Below are 19,879 nucleotides of genomic sequence, written 5' to 3'. Positions count from 1 at the left end.
ACTTCACTGCTTGCCAGCCAGTGATGTGTGATGCTCGGAGTTTTCTGAGGATTTGGCAAAGCTTTGCCACTTGTCCTGTAGGTACAAGTACCTGCATGGGGGGGTGTTCCACAGAGACAGTGATTTCATGGAAGTAGTATTTTTTCCTATTAAAATGAGATTCCTGTTGAACTTATCACTGTGGCATTAATTTTGCAAGATGTGTACATGCTCATTCTCTCTTTTACTCCCTCCATGCTGCATCTAGATTCACAGACAAAGCTGTTGTACCAGTGGGATGAAAAAGCACAGTGAAAGTAAGTGTGTTGTATCCTTCACCTTGGTAACATCTCTCTGTTCCTTCTCTGCTTTGAATGGATTCTTTTAAGACTTGGATAACTCTTGATAGTAGACATCCCATTAGCTGGTGCCAGATAGTGTTGCTGATGGGATGAGGGTGAGGACTGCTGCTGCCTTCTCATAGTAATATTAACATATATAGTAATATAGTACTGTTATTTTCTGTCTGCCATTTGATGTCAGCTGAATAGCAGCTAAGTATCACAAGAGGCTAATCAGCAGGTTTGTTGTTTTGTTTATTTCCTTTTCATTGAAATGACTCTGAAAATTTCTTTAGAGGAGAGTTCTTGTGCCTCAGACTATAACAGACTTACCTACTGTCTGACCTACTCTTCAGTTATATGGAGAAAGGACTGAATACATCTTCTAGAAAGAATATCTTGAAGTGGAGTAACGCAACAAGAGGAATGATACAACAAGGCTACAGAATGTATGTATTCTTTGGAAAGGGAAAAATGCACTAACACACAAACATTTTCTGCATGTGCATGAGTGCCCGGCTCACTTACACAATGCCACTTCATTGAAGTGGTCCTCTCAGCCTGTGAGGTACTATCGTTAGCCAGGGAGACATAAATTACTCCTTGCTTTGTGAAGCACTATAATTATCAAGCATTGAGGTGTCTTAATTTACTGTAATGAGACAATCACTGAAGATGCTGAAAAGCTCTGGCTGAGATAGTTGCAGAATTCTTGCAGCAGAACCTGGCTTCTTGAAGTCTCATCCAGCACTTGTTGAATTTTTTGTTTTCTTACGCTTTGTAGATCTGTTCTAGGATTTCTAATACAGTGCCGTCCCTGGTTCAGTCTCCCACTGTAGGTTACACTGGGTAACTATATATTCTAAAGGAAGATATTCACCAGCATCTCAATCTGTGTCTGATGGCCTTCTCTAACATTAGTGCCTTGGAAGCATGACTAGGAGAAGGGAAATTCTCCAACTAATATTTGATTAATAGAGAGATACTTGCTTAACAGCATGTGAAGGTTATGTAGCTTCTGTGCAGGCAATCTAAACTGTTCCCTGGTATAAATTATTACAACAGGATCTTTCATTAGAGGTCCATGAAATAAAAGTTACTAGAAATTATAAATCATCGTATGAGGAGGAGAAAGCACTGTACTGGAACAAATAATTTGCCTTATTGATACAGCATGAAGTTTCTGACAGAGCTGTTCTGCTCATTTGAATTCTTCTTCACCTGCTTTTTGCTGTTGTCTGATAACTCAAAGCAGAGATGTGCAGCCTCAATAGCTGGAAGAGTTGGACGTCTGCTAAACAAAGCCCTGTAACATAGATGCCCTCCTCCCGCTGCGGCTCCCAGCCAGCAGCTCTCATCCTCTTCTGTACCACAAACCACCCTCACTGCCGCACCAGCAGCACCTCCTGCCCTGTCTGACCTGCCCCAGCAGCCTTTGGCCTCTGCATATTGGCACAGGCTGCAGCGCTGGGCTCATCTCAAGAGTTTTCCGTCACTTCCACTGTGTCAGAAGCAACACTGTTCCTCTTCACCAACTGGTCAGCTTTCATTTCCCCTGAAAGCCCCTGCCACTAGACCTCATTTTCTGTATCTGTAGAAAGCTGCTGCAGAGGTGAGGAGGAAGAAGCAGACAAAAGGTCTGAGCAGGGCAGGAGAAAGGCTGGAGCTAAGGTGGGGATAACTCATGGACCAATTCCAGCATCAGAGCTGTCTGCTAGACCACCAGGAGCTGTAGTGTTTTCACATATGGAGAATGGAGTTGGTCTTCTCCAGTTACAGTTGAGATGTACCCTGACTGAGATGATGATCTTAAGCCTGTGTTCTGATGAACTTCATAGCTTGAGTCTAGAATTAATGAACATCATGGTTTCCACTTAGTGGATTTTAAATACTTTTTAGAAAAACCTTTCCTCTTGATGCACAGAGGTAGCACTGAGTCACCCCGAATCCCAGAAAATTTAGTAGATCTTACACTGATGTAGACGTCAAAAAATTCATTGCTTGTTTAGTAACCAAGTTTGAGCAGTATGTTTTGAACTGAAGAGCTCAAACCTTGGAGGAAAAAATCTCAACATTTCAAGCTGAAAGCAACTCTTATCTTTGAAGCACAAACAGGATACACCAATAACGTTCTCAGCTGAGCATGCAGATTCTTAGTTTGGTTTTGCTGATAACTACAAATTAACAATTCAGCATACGTCTTAATACAGACGTCTCTCTGTCTGGCACCTGCAAGACTTTCCTCCAGTACTTTCTCTCTTTTAATGCCGTAAACATCAGTATTAGCAACGACCGATTCAGCAACATATACCTTGAACTTGGGCATAGTGACTTGGCACCTAAGCCCAATGCAGCTTCAGTAGGACTGAACTCCCTCATATCTTACCAGGTCTCCTCTTAAAAGGTTACATCTCAAAATGGGACCAGACTACATTACCAGGCTATTCAGAAAATGCAGAGTATCAAAGTAAGATTATTTGTTTATGATGCTATTTCTGTTCTGATAAGGGGATAGGCAGAGATATGTTTTTCCATAAACAACCTTTTCCTTATGTTCAGTCTTATCTACTGCCTTCTAACTCCATTGTACTCTAGCTAATTTTTCCAGATTCAACCAGGTGAGAGAGTGAGACAGCAATTTCTCCACTTTTTTGTCCTGTCAACAGAATTGTTTATGAAGTTTCATGTAGTTATGTGTGTAGACATGTATTGAATGAAGCTGGATAGATGATACAAGTTGAAATTTGAAAGGCAGACGTCTTGACTGACTGGAAGTGAAAACCTAAAATATTATCTATGTGTGACATGATGAAATATTGGAAACACAAGCTCTAGCTACAGTTTCAACTCCACAGTTACGGTGTCACGTCTTGGGTTGCTGTTTTTTCAAACCCAGTGGATCAAAAATTATAACCCTTGCTTTAAATTGGTTGAATTTTGTGCAGAATCATTGATAGAGGGTGGTAATGCATCTACTCTGCAGAGAAGAATATGTAGAAATTCAAGTATTATGTGTAATCTCATTATCAAAGAGATGCCAAAGCTTTGATGTCAACAGAAGCTCTTCTGTGGATTTGATACAGAATTAATTTCTGTAATCTTAATTATTTTTCCACTGTCTTAATATTTTTATTGCATCATGAAATCGTGTTTTCCTAAGAGACAGAAACAGTTTGGGGATTTTCTTTTCTTTCTTTTTTTCAATTTTGATTTGGTTATAGTGGAAGTATTTGTTGTGAAATTCCTCTGTCCAGAGGGACAGTAGAGGACATACACGTCTTGTAAGAGAGATATAGGTGGCATATAGGCCTTACGATGGGATGAAGAGTGATAATTCGTTCAAAATCCTTGGTTGTATTTTGATGTATTATGACAATATAATCTTGCATGTTAATAACAGATTATAATATGTATATTTATAGGGCAGTATTTAGCCAGATGAGATTTGCTTATGTAAATTCTACTACCTGTGTCTGAAACTGATAGTGGCTGTGACTTACTACTACTCCACAAAAGGCATGGTATAGCTTGAGACTCAGTGGCATTGTGGGTTTGGAGGGCTCTGTCCATGGTTGTTTGTTTCCTCCTCGTTCTTTAGTGAGGATTTCTAGAAATATGTATTCTATGCAAGAACTCTTGTGTTCTTCTAATTTGGTGACATCAATTTCATGTCATTGCATGCCCTTTCACAAACTCAATTTAACGTGCCATTTTTCTCTGCCACACAGAACAGGGATGAGTGAGGAAGAACCAAAACTTTTCTGAAAACAGAATGAAAGGCTTTGTTATATGAAGCTTAAACAGCAAAGCAAGAGTGACAGGATTTCCATACAACTGAAAGATTATCTTCTTTAAATGTGTAACTCATGTTTGCTCTTTATGGGTAGATTGTTAGACTCTATGTTCAGCTCTCTCAAGAGGCATTTAGACTTCAAATACAGTAATAAATTAATTTGCAAGATAGAGACAATAATGAAAGATTTGATTTCAAACCACTGACACAAAACTTTTGTGGAATTTTCAAACATGAAAAAGCATAAATGACAGCCTTATTTACTCGCATAAATGAACCCACCAATGAAGTAAAACACAAGACATTAGGAAGAGAAGCTCCTTTTTCTTTGTCTGCGAAGCAATGTGACTCACAGCAGGGCTATTGCCAGTGTTCCTCCACGTCACTTGGCCACCCCACTCCCCTTGGAGGCCACTCACAACAAAGTGAGGGCAGACGAGAGAGCTGGTGTACGCAGCCCTTGCTTTTTCTTAGATAACTAAGGTTACTCTTAGCAACAAGGAGGTGATGAGTTGACACTTGTCATCTAAGAAAGGAAACCATTCGTTTACTCAGAGGCCAATATAAAGCTACCAGATGGGAACAGTTTTCTATCACTATCTATCAAGGCTAGAGCACAGCTACTCAGCCTTCTGTGACATCAATTTTATGCTGAGAGCACAGCAGTCTCAAAAAACACTGAAGAGCCATTTACTTGTAAAGTATAAGAAACATCTGTCAGGTGCTAAAAGTGTTAAAGAAATGCTTAACCGTACATTGGGTTGGCAGATTCTTAGGCTCAGGTTACAGAAAAAAAACATGAGCAGTGAAAGTCCACAAGATTTATCCTAATTTATCAGATTACTTCCTCAGAAACTCTCCTTTTGAACTGCTCTTCAACAGAAGAACAAATGTGTAGACTTCAATGCTTAATAAAGCTGAAAGCTTCTCCCTGGGGTAATTGAAATTTTTCTATCAAAGGATAGATAGACCTGGTTGCAGCTGCAACAAAGAAGAAACATATAAAGCCAAGTGGAAAGCAGTTAGACAGCATTGGTGGTGTAGGACCATTGAACATGGTCTTGCTAATTGGAATCTATAGCACAGGACATTCAACTACATGCTGGGCAAATGACCCTGAAAGTTTCAAGTCTATCTGGTATTAAAAAAAAAAAAAAGTTCAGATGTAAAAATAATCATACGAATGATGGATTCTGTATCCGTGAATGGGCATAACCAACCAGAGATCTGGGTAACTGGCAAATTTCTTTTTTAAATAAGGCCCTTTGAGTCCCATATATGCATCTACTTTCACAAGCATTTCAAAACCTGTCTTCTAATAATTTCACACAGAGCTTTCAGAGAAGCAATGTTCAAAAGAATGAAAGTAATGAAACACAGCAAAGTTTTACATTTTTGTTTCTGTACTTTGGGAAAATTCCTATTGAAGACAGAAGGCAGTTCAAATTGGAATTGCTTTACTGCCAACAAAAATGTGTGACTCTTGATCTAATGGAAAATTAGAGAGATTGAAAAGCAGAAGTAGACTTAGGAAGGATTTCAGCTACAGCAGGATACAGCCCTTAATGCATTTGTAGTTCAAACTGTGATCTCTAAGGAGACCTAAATTGCTCCAGAGTGTGGAATTTAGGGTATTTGAGACTTTATTTTCTCACAGGAACAAGTATGAGTAGCTAAGACATCAGACTTTATTGTCACACATTTTTAAAACATATTTTAAATTAAAATCAAATGTCATTTAATGATGAAAATATTCAATTCTTAAAACATCTGGCACGTGAATTAAAAGTTGTTCAAAATGGTTCCATAAAGTGGAACTTGTGAATTTTTTCAAAGTTTCCAGTCCTGAAAACTGATTTGGATAAGGATACTTTTATTTTATACAGAAAAGGCCATTGTATTTGTGATTGTTATCAGTATGCAAGAATTTACTGGCTCAAGATCTAAACTGTCCTTCTCACACTCTCTGTAGCTTTGTGAGCACTGAAGTATTGCTGGGAAGCGAAACAGCTTCAACAGAAAACAACTGAATTACATCTGTACCTCACAACGTATTCAGGCATAAGGATGTCAGAGCACTGGAAATGCTTTGCCCACCCTTGCTTGGCGTTCCCCGGAGGCTGAGTACCCTGCGACACGCAGAGAATCTCACCCGGGTGCCACACTGTGTTATGTGGCCGTGCTGCTGCCCATGCAAACGCTGCTGCATTCAGAGCTCCGTCCAGGATCTCGACGTGAAGCAACATCGCGCAGGACCGACAGGATCACACAGCCTGGACAGGAAAAGAACTGCAGGCAAATCCTGCTCCAAGTCAGCAAGAAATAGATTTGGACTTGGATTTCCCCAATACTAGTGGGCATTAGGTTAGATATGAAGTAGCCTGTGGGTTTGCATCATCGATGCCTTTTACCATCTCTTCTTCTGTTCTTTTTTAGTGGGAAAAAGCATGTGAATGTCAAAGGTGACAATCATGCGTTTTCATGTATTCCCTAGAACTGTCTTCCTCTCTTGGCTTTCCGTACTTATGACCCATTTTTTCTATCTTCCTCTTCGTCCCTCATCTTTTTCATTCATCAAACTTCTTCCTTTCTTCATCTAAGTCTATATTTTGAACCTTTCTTTCTTATGCTGTTCTTCTCTTGCTGTTCTTGACTTTTCCCTTTTTATCATTTGTCTCCTCCTTGTTTCTATTTCTTTTCCTTGCTATTTCATCTGTTTGCATTAATCCTCCTCCGCCTCCCCTTTTGATGGCTCCAGTGTATTTGTTTTCCCACAATTAGCCACTTCTTCCCTGCTTTCTCAAGCAGCATTTTAACTGTGAGCAGAGGGGCTCTGTTCCCAAGTACCAGTTCAGCCCAGAAGGCAAAGCCCAGGCCTGGAGATGTAATTCCACCCAGTGGGACCAGAGCAAGCAGCATGGACTGTTTGGGAAAGAGTGGATTAAAGCACCCTCAGTTTTTAGGACTCAGATGATGAGTCTTGTGGCAACAAATCACTGGTGAAATCAGAACTGCAGTGTCTAATATGCCAGATAGTGTTTGGCATCAGGGTATCAAACAACTGCAACAACAGCAGTGGAAGTTACGCCAAAGACACTATGGCCTGAGCACTCGTGCAATAATATTATTGATGAGATCAAAAGGATGGACAGTTTTGTTGCATTTGTTAGAACTGTCTATCACCAAAGTAGCTTCATGAGTTCCCTTTTTCATCTCAACAGATATGCAGTCTGGGAAAATACTCTGCTATTAATGGAACGGTATTTTTAGAAAGATGGAAAAAAGAAAAAGGCAAGAGTCCAGATTTTATCCCACCCTCTTCAATGGCATTTGTGATACAACTGGGACACACGTACCAGAGGAAGGTCATCTCAGTTAAGAGAGCAATCACAAAAGCCACAGAACTATTTTAACTGCTTGATAACTCATTTCACTGAAATAATATCTGTTTCATACTGTCTCATTGCATCTAACAGGAGAGCAGGGGTTGAAGTAATATATATTTATGTGGTATCAATGACTAGCTATGTCCTGCAAACATCAAAATGCACGTTTAATCCCTTATTCTGAGTATTAGTATTTAATTTCTTAAAGTCAGTGCATATGACTACAGTAATCAAAAAGGTTCCCCTAATTTTTTTGAGGGAGTTGAATACAATCCATTTGGACAGAACAACTCATGTTGAGATTCTGATACTGACATATGAACATTCTTACTACTTCATCTGTGAAATGTTTATTTTCACTCCTAGGATACTGAAACTCTGTATTTATCTGCAGTTTCAAGAATAACAATGGTAATAATAATAACAACAACAAATACATATATGTGCAGTTTATATATATATATATAAAAAATAAATACCTGTTGCCCTGCAGGTAGGACTTTTCAGAGGAACCTAAACATATGTGTGTACAGAATGTTTTACATTATTCTTCTGCCAACTGATTAGCAGAAAACTTTATTTTAAACTCCTTCCTATTTGAAGAGCACAAATTAAGCCAACTTTTTAAAGTCATTCTTATAGCCCTTCCATTCAGGTACTAAATAAAATACATACTTAAGTACTTTGCTGTATTGGGGCCTTCAAAAAGTAAAACGTGGCAAGACAGAAACCTGCTTATGGAACTCTCGACAGCAGAGTACGTTGAGCTCACAACTGATCTCTTCTTGAAATGAATTATTTTGTTCTTTAGATTTTATCAGTTAATCCTATAGGAACAGGAATAAGATTTTCAGGGTGTTTGCTTAGTTTCACACAGATGCATTGCTAACTTCATCCTACCTGTGAGTTCCCCCCTTCACTCTTCCATACTGCATTTCTTCATTTGGGTTGATCTGCAGTCCTCTGCTACTCCAGATACACCTTTGTTTAAGTGCTATTGTTCTGGTTTTTGATGTCATGTAGCACTAAATTCCTATACCTCAGATCACATACTTATAATAGCAACGTGGCCGCTGCTCACTGTCTCTCACAAACCTTGCTCAGGACTACATTGCCTTTTTTTGATAGTCGGCCCTGACTTTAAGAAATTAAATACTAATACTCAGAACCAGGGATTAAACATGTACATTTTGATGTCTGCAAGGAGTAGCTCATAATTCATATCACATGAATCGATATCACCTGAAACCCTGCTCTGGCCCAGTCCAGCACTAGAAATGTGGATGTCTCTTTACACAGCTCTGACACTAAAAGTTGGCCCAAGGGTCAAGTCAAAACAAAGGTAGTCTAGACTTGTCTGAGGATCAAACCAGGGCCAAAACTGCATCAGCGGTAGAGAAGAACACAATACTTTAATTTTGTGGTTTCCATTGGAAGTATTTAGAAGACAGAAGTTATTAATTCGGGTTTGTGTGGGTAACAACAGCGATAGGAAGGATATAACTCAACACTTGGAGAACTTCTAGGCTTGGATATCTGAAGCTAATACTATGTGATACACACAGTATTACTTCCACACCATTACTTCACCATGACTTCATATTACCGCAGAGGTCCCTCTCTGGTGCTCAGTGCATTTCACTTCCTGACTTGGAACAAAGTCAAGCACAAGCCAGGTTATTTTTGATCAGCTGCATCCACAGCAGCAGCGAAAAGAGGTGGATGGGAAGTGATAATGAAAATTACCAAACCGAGCCAAGGCCATGAAAAGTTGTATTGTGAATGGATGAGCTTCAGACCATTGCATAAAGTCCATTAAACAGCAGTGTTCTCATTTAAGTTCATTAAAATTTCAGTGAAATGATTTTGCAGTTTCTTTTCCTTGTGCCAGAATTAACATTGCACATACAGCTTGCATTATCTACTGCTTCTCTTTGCTTTTAGAATGACATCAAACTTTTAGTTTTATTTTGCTTACTTTCCTGTGCTGCTACTGACAAAAATAGGAAGACCAGCCAAGCCTTCTGGTGAGCCAGTTCACCCAACGTGAAAAAACAAGCTGCATATGTTGTCATTCAGTGTGAAATTACTTTCACATGGTAGTCTGTTGCCTGGATGTATATTTTTCTTTTGCTGAGCATGCATGTTATCTTGTGGACTTTGAACAAATGAAACCCGAATCATATTACTCATCATTACTTCAGCATAAATACAGACTGTAGTCAAAACCAATTTTCTTTTAATACTGGTTCTTGATGTCTTCCTTATATAATTTAATTAGCTCAGTGACTTTATTTTTCAGACTGCAGTAACAGGAAGTAAAATATAATAGTAAAAACCTACTGCATGCGCTGGATTATCAACACTTTTTATCCTACAAAGCATAGTGAGGGTTTAACCCTATAATTGAAACATTTGAAGTCTATTGTGCCTAGACAAAACCAGACAAATGTGAGTGCTCTCAGCTCTAACGATTGTTTCCTTTCAAGATAGATGTAAATAATTGCGAATGTTTATTTGCAATTCTAGTAACGTGATTTCTTCTTTCCCTGATTTCTATGCCAGACAGAAGGTTTTAAACCGCACTGCACAAAAATGTTTTTCCATACACTCACTTAGCAACACCTTTTGTGGATCCTATTTTCAGAAGCGGTGTCTGCTTACAGTACTTGCAGATGTACGTGTGCACGGCACTCAGTCCAGCAAACCTCCAGACAAAATTCATTCATTTGGAAAGGTCAGGAATGCATTTGTAAAAGGCTGCTGAAAATTGGTAGAGATTCCTCTTCAGCTCAATATTCAAATAATGCAAAAATCACAGTGAAAGACAAAACAAAACACAAGCTTTTCTTTAGGAATTTTCTTTATGTTTTTACAACAAACCACTAGCCCTTTATACAGTGGCAGCCCAACAGGCTGATCTGTATCAAGACCATATGCCTTAATAGCTGGTTTGTGCCACAAAAGATGAGGTCCCCCATTCTACTTGCACAAGTCCATCGGAGCTGATTTTATGTCTCACAAACTTCCTCCTGCTACCCAAGTATAATATGTGGAACAAAGAAAACATACATGTAAATGAGTAAGCCCCCCACACTGGGAAGCCTGTAATATTTCAAAAGAACTTCTCCGAGACTTTTTCTGAGTTGTAATTTTGTTTTGTCATTTGATAAGGCGTGAGGCCAATATGATCTTATCTCGTAATAACCTTCAAATATTCATCCGTTTTGCTCATCTCAGAGGACTAGGGAAGCACAGTGATTTACAGAGGGTCTAAGTGCTGCCACTTGCCTACACGTCTGCGAAGGCTGAAGTCTCTGGATGGACGGCTCTCATCAGTATCAGCCTTCTGCCAAAATTTCGGAGTGAGCAACTGAACCAAAAAGGTTTCTACCCACTTAAAGGCGAATCTAGATTAATTTTTTATCATTATTTAATTTTTTTATGGCATAAGCTGCTAAGTTTCAGCATTTCCCTTCACTGAATGGAAGGCCCAGGTTATTACACTCCACATTTGTAAGTAAATGCATAAGTCTGAATTTATTTAACCTTGATTTCTGCCGAATTTTTTCAAAATATACTAAGAATGTATGCTTCTGGATTTTTATTTTACTGAAGGGAAGGGTAATATGTTCAGTGAAACACAGTAATACCCCTTGGTTTGGTATCAGAAAATAAAGTTAATTGGCGGACAAGTAACTGATTGGTTTAAAAATACAAAAAAAAATTGCAAATAAACTATCAGCCTACTAGTAGTTTAAAAGGGCTATCAATCTGTGCGCCTTTTAATAAATAAACATAATCTTACTTGAAATATCACTACTCTGAGGAGTTATGCTGTTGATTTCATAGTTGGCTCACTCTTGCCCGAGTCTCTGAAAATGGCTGAAATTTCTCTGCTTTTGGGTAAGATGAACATTTAACAGAGTCTGATGTCAGAAGGTCCCAGATGACAATTCCATTCTAACCTTCAGTAACATAGATGATAAGATTTCCAAAAATTCTTTTTTATATGAACCAGTGCATATCCAATCTTGACTTTAAAATGGCTAGCGACAGGAATCTGAAGAGATCTTTATTATTTTTCTCCTACCCGGGTACATAGAGATTATGGCCAAAAATCATTAATTCAAAACATTAAAACTCTGCTCTGATACTATTTCACTGCGAGTTACATTTTCAATCCATGTTTTTATGGCTTTCTTTCGGAATCCTCTCCAGTTTGTCCATATACTTCCTGAATTTTAGACAATGGCATTTGGAAGGATGGGGGTGGGGGCAGGTTGTTTATTTGTTGGAATCAATGCTTTCTAAGTCTCCTATCTTGAAAATATGGTTTATATTGCTCATGATATATCACCATCATAAATGCTTTTTCCATCTTAAAAGTAGGCAGGCTTTATTAACTTCCATCATTTTATTCCAAAAGGCTGTTCTGGAAATATTCTCAAGCTCCCATTGTAAACTCTAATTTCCAGGCTAAATTTAGTAATGGTCAGCCTATACCTATTGGGGAGTCTTTTTGCCAGTCCTGTTCTCTGTCTTTCATAGCCTTAGTCTCTCATGGATCCTTAGCCCTTCGCTGTGCCTGGATGTATTTGAAGACAACAATCCTAATCCTTCATTGTTTAATCCTTCAGCCTTTATTTTGCTCACTTAAATAAGCAAGATCTTTTTCTGCTCTTTGCCACCAAGAGCCCCAAGGATCAGGAATCCTGCTATTTCTTGGTTACTGTCCTTTTGGCACCATGAAGCTCGCTCCCCCTCCTGCGTTGCCCAACAGTTTCAACAGAGGACAGAGAGTGGTTCAAGTAGAGTTAACTATGGCATCTCCCTGACCAGAACTGCCCTATGAAATGTAGGTGGCACTTTCACTGTGGGTGTTGCAAAATGAAAACAAACAAAAAAATAACCTTACCTAGTCTTGTGAACAAAGTTGTAAGTAGATACTATCAAAGGAAGACTCCTGAGTTTCCAAAGCTGCGTAAAGATCCTCCCTTTTCTTATTTTGGTAAATACATAAAGTAATTTAATTTAGTAGTTACTTCTAATTTGCATTAAGTGAAAACTAAACCTAGAATAGATTAATCCTCGCCAGTGTGGCTGATGAGTTGCAAACTATTATGGCCCACAACGTAACAATAACGCTCTTCTACCCCCATTTTCACCTAGGTATAGCAATTGGTCTCAATATTAATTCGTAAACAACCCTGTCACTTTAACTACTATCATGTGTACACTTCCAGAAAAACAATTTTTATCAAGGAAATTCAGATGCAGATTGCATTGGCTCAAGTCAGTTCTCGTTATCATTATTGACCAGAACTGTCCCCGTTTTGCAGATGTGGACACCCGGCACTTCACGCAGTTCTGAAGTCTGCGGTTGTGTTTGGTTTTTTTTCATCTGTGTCCTGTTTGATTCAAGCATGGTTCACTTTTGCTTATTTTTTTTTAATCCCAAATACCCTTTTTTAGCAGTTGACAGAGAGTCTGTGTCTTGAAAGCTGACAAAATGAACTTGAGGCCATTCAGTCCTGGGGCAATGAAAACTTTTGGTGTATAATTTTTGTAGCATAACTGTTTGCTTCATTTTATCAGGTTTTGGACCGTATCCTGGAAAGAGGATGCCTACCATTTTGCATGAAGGGCTCTCTTACCCTATGTGTGGCCTGGGCACCTATGACAGAACAAATTGTGGGTCATTTCTGAAGATTTAAACCATATTTATAACAAAAGGTACCCTCCAACATTCCTGTGGAACAAATATTATGCAAGAATGGTATTATTCATGCACACAGCATGGGAAAAGACTAGATCACATAATAGCTTTTTTTTTCTAAACACTACTTCATAGCCAAACAAAGATTCAAGTTACTGAGTGGAAAAAGCATAGTGTTGTCTGGAACAAGTAGAGTCTAGTGTTTTTTTTTTTTCCCCAATTAATTTGCCTCATTTCCCTTCATGCTTCACCACAATGACTCAAGGCTCTACTGTCCATTGAACCTGTAACTCTGATCTTCAGTTCTTCCCCAACAGAACCCTCCCAGCTTATCCCCACGCTCCCAGTTTATTCACTGGACCACACCAGCACAGTGTAACTGACCAGAGCTGCGTGTTCACCATGGGGCACAGCTGGGGCTCAGCCTGAGCCCATGGCGTTGAACCCCCATCCTTCCTTCAGCTGCGGCACATCTGAGCCTCCTTACCCAGCAGCTTTCTCAGAACTTGTAGGTCTGTATCATCTGAAATCCTCACCCTCTGACACACGTGCTTAGAACTGGCTAAAGGATATAGTGGGAGATTACCATGGAGAAACTAAAAATGAAAACATTTGATGGGTAAAATACCATCAAGTACTCCTGTTCATTTCAGGCTGACATCGAACAGGAACGATCAGCAGGAAGGGCATTTGAAAGTAGTTATTGATATTTAAAGCTATTGCAAAAAATACCCGCATTTGGCAAAGATACAGGCCTTTCATCAAGCTCTGCATGACTAAGCTTATGTGAGCACTGAGCTCATAGCAAAACTGGCGTCTGATTGTATTTTAACAGTCATCGAACAGCACAGTCATGTTGTATTTTTACTTTCTCCCGGTGGCGGAGGGTCGGACAAAGCCCGCAGAGGGGCCAGGCCCCCCGAGCCCCTCCAGGCAGAGCCGCGCCGGGCCGTGAGGGGCCGCTCGGTGCGGGCGCTCCCGCCCCCAGAGCAAGGCGGGAGCCCCGGCCGGGACAAAGGCGGCCGGGCAGAGAACGTGCAGCCAGGGCACAGGACAGCAAGCTAGGCGGCCGGAGGCGCCTCGGGAACGGAAGGCGTCCCCTGAAGGCCCGGCCTTTTGAATGGTTGTTCATTGAAAACCAAAACCAAACGCACGGCATTTTCCCTGCAGCGCTGACTGCGGCCTCCAGCGCCAGCGCCGCCACCTCCGCCCGGCGGCTCCCGCGGGCCGGGGCGAGGCCGCCGCGACACCTGCGCCGCGGGCCGGGCGCGCCGCCGCGCAACCCCTCCGCCGCGTGCGGGCCAGCAGCCGGCCGCTCCCACTCCCGCCGGCCGCGGCGGGGGGGAAAGGCGGCGGCCGGCTGCCCTTCCCGCAGGGAACGCCGCGCTCCTCAGGCTGGGAGCCGCCCCGCAACCGCGGCGTGGGCAGACCCGCCGCGCTCCGCCGGGAGGAGGGCGGGGCAGTGCCGGCGCAGCCCCCACCCCGGGGGGCGGGCGGAGGGGGAGGGGAGCCCGCCAGCGCTCCCCCCCGTGGTGACAGTTTCTAGAAGCACGTCCCGGCGTCCTTTGCGCTCTCAACATGGAGGAGCTGACGGTGGAAGTGCGCGGCTCTAACGGGGCCTTCTACAAGGTACCGCTGCGGGGAGGGGTGGTGGCGGGGCCGGTGCGGCGGGGGCTGCGCGGGGGGCGGCCGCCCGGCGGTATCCGAGCGCGGCCGGGGGCGGGTGGCCGGTGGCGGCCGTGGGGGGAGCCGCTGCGCCGGGCCGCGGAGGAGGGGAGGGCGAGGGGGAAGGGCGCTGGGGGAAGGTGTCTGGGTGTGGCGGGGGCGGTGGGGCTGGCGGGACGGAGCGGGCGGCGGGGGCCGGGGCAGGAGGCGGCGGGCGGGCGGCCCAGGGCCCTCACGGGAGGTGGGTGCGCGGGAGAGGGAGCGCGGGGGGAGCAGATGCGCAGCGGGGGTGTGATAACCCTGCGCTTGGGAAAGGATGGGCGGCCGTGGGGGCTATTTTTGGAACGAGTAGGGGCTTCGGGTGGGATGGGGTGAACAGAGCCGAAAATAATAACGTAAGAATATTTTAAATAATTTTTTAAAGATTTCTAGTTTATTTATGTCATCAGAAAGCTTCCTTCACCATCACCCTCCCTGGAATGTCAGGATGTTACAGGATCAATGCAAAATACTCTCAGCTGTTGCCCGTCAGTCATTTTCCCCTAAGCCTGGCTTCAGATGGTTAAGAATCCCAGCTCTTTTTATGGCAAGAGCCTTCTGTCTTCCTTTCCAGGAGGGCCGATTCCAGCCAGTATTGTGAGCACACACTGTAGCTGTGTTCTGGGAGGGTTTAATCTCAGGACTCTCTTTAGCTATTGTCCCTAACCGCACACATGGTGTGGTATTGCACACGCAATGTTGCACTGGGAGGAATGAGGGTGTCCTTTTTTTTCCTTTCTTTCTTTTTTTTCCCCCTCTGAATTTCCTGTGTGCAGCTGTGGATTTGGCTTGGAAGTCATGTGGTGATTGTACAGTATGTGAGGGCAGTTGGTGTTCAAAGGATTGTAACCAGCTGACTTCAGGAGTTAATTTTTTCAACTGACTGTCTATTAAAAGAGACAAGTAGGAGATACTCTTATGAGGAAAGAATGTGAGGGGTGCGCTATGTCCCCTTGCTAGGTAAGCTGCTTAAATTGCTGCCAAAATCAGTAGATAATAAATTTTGCAAATGAGATACATTTTGCTTGGACTTGAAATACCGCACAGAAACCCACATCAAAATCGTTTGCATTTAGAACAGCATAGGCCTAAGTAGAATTGATTTTTTTAGGAAGCCCAGAATTTGGAGACACTCTTCTTAGCTTTCCATTTTCTATCTTGTGATCTTGGACAAATTTATTAACCATGGATTAGTTGTTTGTTTTGCTTAAGGGCAGTGTGAAACTAGTGAGAGTATTAGGAGGTGTGCTGAATTATTGGACTGAAAGGACCTGTGTACACAGAATTTATTACAATAAGCCTGATTTTAAATCTGCAATGATAAGGTCTCCTCCTGAGTCAGAATTGTTAGGCCTGGATTAGCACCATCATGTGTTTTAGCCCTGCGAACAGTGACTAACAAAAGCAGAAGTTTTACTTAAAAATGGTACTCATGGCTTTCAGATCAGTGAAATGGGCATTAAGTCCAGTGAGGACATCTTCATGATGGATGAAGTCAGATTGTTAGAGTGATTGGACCCACAGCCACCAAAGCCCGAATTCAGAATATTCCACTGTTTGTGTGTGTAACCACAGAACTCCCTAAAAAACCAAAACTGAATAAACCAAACTGAAACACCATTTCAGAAGGTTTTTCTTGTGAGCTTGATGCAGCAAGATGTGTGTCAGTGACTCCATTTTGTGAGTCTTACTGTGGAGGTAGGCAGAGGTTGTGCCTGCATTTTGGAGCCAAGTGGCACTACTGGTGACTTTCTGTTGAAAGTTTCTGAAGCAAAGGATGGAGGTGTGTCAGTCTCATTTAGAAAGTATCCTATTTTGGGCACTGAGAGCATTGATAATAGCATTTGTAAGATAGTGAGAATAGGCTCATCTTCTCTAAGCCCCCTGTGACTCTATGGAGGAGGTAGCAAAAATTTTCTGAAGAGAAAAGCAGGATTTTTAAGATGGGCTGAAATCTGAGGTTTACCTTTGGAATAGTCTGAATTCACATTCATTAGCACTGCATACCTCACGGTAAATGACGTGAGAAGGATCCTGCTATGCCAGCAGAGATAAAAACCAAAATAATTACATGAATAAATACATGACAGAGGTTTTTGGGGGAGTTTTAATGTGATCTGCGATTTATCTGTAGTAGAACAAATGTCATGATTAAGTACGTTGGAGCATTATAGTTGGGCTTTCATTAGTTATTGGAAATATGAGCATGGGTTCTTTTGTTCTTCTAATAATTGTTCTTCATTTCAGTAGAATTCAGCTTTAGCAGGGAATTCTTGGTATGTGTATTTATACATATATACTATAGTTGCTATAAATTAGTGAGGAAAATTATATTTTTTATTAATATAATTGAAAAGTCAAAATGTTTCTCATGATGCATAAATCAATGGGCAGTAACTGTGGTTACGGTAGACACCCCAAGATAACTTTTTTATACTGTCCTGTCCAAAAAAAAAGAATCTACATTTAACCTTTTATTTATGAATCTCCAAGCTATTTTTTTCCCTCTTTAAACAAGTAATATAATCTGGAGAACAGGACAGCATTTATTTTGTATTTTATTCCGTATTCTCAAGCAGTATACAGCAGAGCCAGTGTTCAGCCACTCCCTGCAGCTCAGAAGACTTTGCATATATCATAATGTTGAGCAGCCATTGTCTTTAGAGAACAGATGGCACTGATGGGGCTCAAAGTGGTCGTGATCTTCTGAAGAGACAAGAGCTTTGTGTTGTGGAACAGGGAGGAGAATGGACAAGGTTGATGAACCTTACTGATTAAGGGTTTGCATATATTAGATGAATGATGAGGGCTATTGAGAGCAGACCAGTTGATGCTTTCTAGGTGAGTGCTAGATTGGAGGATAGTTTTTATCTTTGAGACCTTAGACTTTCAAAGTGAAATGGCCCAAAATATCTGGGTTTCTTTGGGCTCTGAGTGGATTGTAGAGAGTGAAAGTTGAATACTCCAGCCTCATCTTGGCCTGGCTGCAGTGTTTTCAGGATGATGATTCTCTGTGTCATTAAGATCATTAAGCAATTCACAGGATCACGTGTGTTTCGGGCTGGCAGGAAGTGTGGGAAGTTGTCGGTTCCACACCCCTGCTCAAGCAGGTCCACCTAGAGCCAGCTGTCCAGGACCGTGTCCAGATGGCTTTTGAGTATCTATGAGATTGGAGACTCCAGAACCTCCCTGGGCAACCTGTGGCTGTGCTCAGTCACCCTCACAGTAAAGTGATTGCTGATGTTCATACAGAACCTCCTGTGTTTTCAGTTCATGGCCGTTGCCTCCGGTCCTGCCAGCTGTGAGGGGTGTCTGTGCAGCTCTTGGCAGGAACACGACAAAAGTTCCTGGTTATCCAGTATCTCAGCCTGCATATCTCACCTGTATGCAAATCACAGCCCCGGTTCTGCACATTATGTACGAGTTCAAATGTCAGCTTACATGAAGTAGGTTGGGCCTTACAATAAAATGAGACCAAGGTACATAAATTGAACACTGCATAATTTCTTCTACTGGAACAGTGCAGTGGCATCTGAATAACTCTGAAAGGTCCATTTTACTCTTCATTGTAGGGACTCGCATGTGCTGAAAAACTGACTGGTGTGTTGCATGCCCTTGTGTACTCTCTCTCCCGTAGAGCAGTAGCTGTTTAGATTGTGCAAGGACATGAAATAGGTAAAAATGTAAATTAGCATGGAACTCAATCTTTAATTTACATGTTCTGAAGTGCTTCCTTTTTGGTCTGTTCCTCTTTCAAGAGGTGCAGTTATTCTGGTAGCAGCACTAACGGAAGCGCTGGTAGCAGGAGTTGGCATAGGCCTCAAGGTAGACTAGCCAAAATATTACAGAGGGAAAACATGATGAAAGAGAAGTACACAGCGTTTTTCCACATGTACAGTGTTAAAGCGCGATGAGCAATTCTGTGTGAGAAACAGTTTATGCGTCAATAAAAAAATATAATGGCTTTTTAATTTTTCTTACAATTTTTAATTAGTGGCTTTGAAAACAACTCTGAGTTCTTCTGAATGGTTTTTAGCTTTATGGTTATTAAAATAGGAAACTGTTTTTAAGAGTGTAGCTTATGCAGCTGTTCATGCCCAATTACTATACCAGGAAACATGGTAACTGGAGTGGCTTTTTTTAAGATCTCAACTGTGTTATAGTGGTCAACATTTGTTTATTCTATCTACCTGTAATGGGTGGGAAGTTTCAGACATTCTAAAGTAGTTACTGATTTCTTAAAAGTTGTGTAGACTGTGTGAAAACTATCTGTAGTCATTGCTGTTGATGAGCCATTTGCTTGACTCTTTTAGGCTGAGAAAAGGGAGGTGCCACAGGCACTGCGTATTGATTGCTGGTGTACGCAATTAGGATGGCGGATTTCAGAAGTTTTGTCTTTTGGGGATATGAGTATGAAGAAAGCAGTTTAAGTAATGTGAATCATTTAGATGTTCATGAATAAGCCTAAACCGTGGGATTCTGTGCTGAAGTTCTTGCATAACTGTCGTAAGGACCCTTGAATTTACATATGATAATTATGATTGGGAATGGAAATAAGCAGTAATGTCATAGATTAAACTGTGGTTGCTAAAATCCATTTTATAGTTCAGGGTCTCTTTCTTACATGTTGCCTACTTGTAATGTTTGTGTTTTGTGGCAAGCTAGATCTGCTTGCTTTTATCAATTCCTGGTATAAACAGGTGCACTTCTAATAAAAATAATACTTTATGAAGTTCAGTCATTTTTGACCAGTGATTTGATTATTTACAAGTTTGCTGTGTTTGCTTTGATTTCCATCCCCACAGGAGGTCAGCATGGGATACATCCCTTAGTAATAATTAATATTTCATGTATTTTTTGTGTATGAACATTAGTTAAAAATACTAATGGTACTTGCTTCTGAAAGGAGTGAAGGATTGGTAATTGGATATAGGCTTCTTGACCTTTATGTCACTGA

General features: G+C 41.4%; 1 protein-coding gene across 2 annotated transcripts in view; it reads left to right on the top strand.

Annotated features, from left to right (window-relative positions):
• The first annotated feature begins 14,291 nt into the window (after nt 1–14,291).
• Nucleotides 14,292–19,879, top strand: part of FXR1 (FMR1 autosomal homolog 1) — a 34,693-nt gene continuing 29,105 nt past the window's right edge. Inside the window, exon 1 of one of the 2 annotated variants that reach the window (XM_080349476.1) lies at nt 14,292–14,847. In XM_080349476.1, coding sequence (XP_080205602.1) covers nt 14,797–14,847 — 51 coding nt within the window. In that variant the 5' untranslated portion in view covers nt 14,292–14,796. The remainder of the gene's footprint in view (nt 14,848–19,879) is intronic. The other variant, XM_080349477.1, reaches the window with a different exon arrangement.

This window comes from Nesoenas mayeri (assembly GCF_963082525.1).
Source record: "Nesoenas mayeri genome assembly, chromosome: 9".
Classification (NCBI taxonomy): Eukaryota; Metazoa; Chordata; class Aves; order Columbiformes; family Columbidae; genus Nesoenas; species Nesoenas mayeri.
The sequence above is the reverse complement of the archived record's forward strand: the minus strand, read 5'-3'. Positions and strand labels throughout refer to the sequence as shown.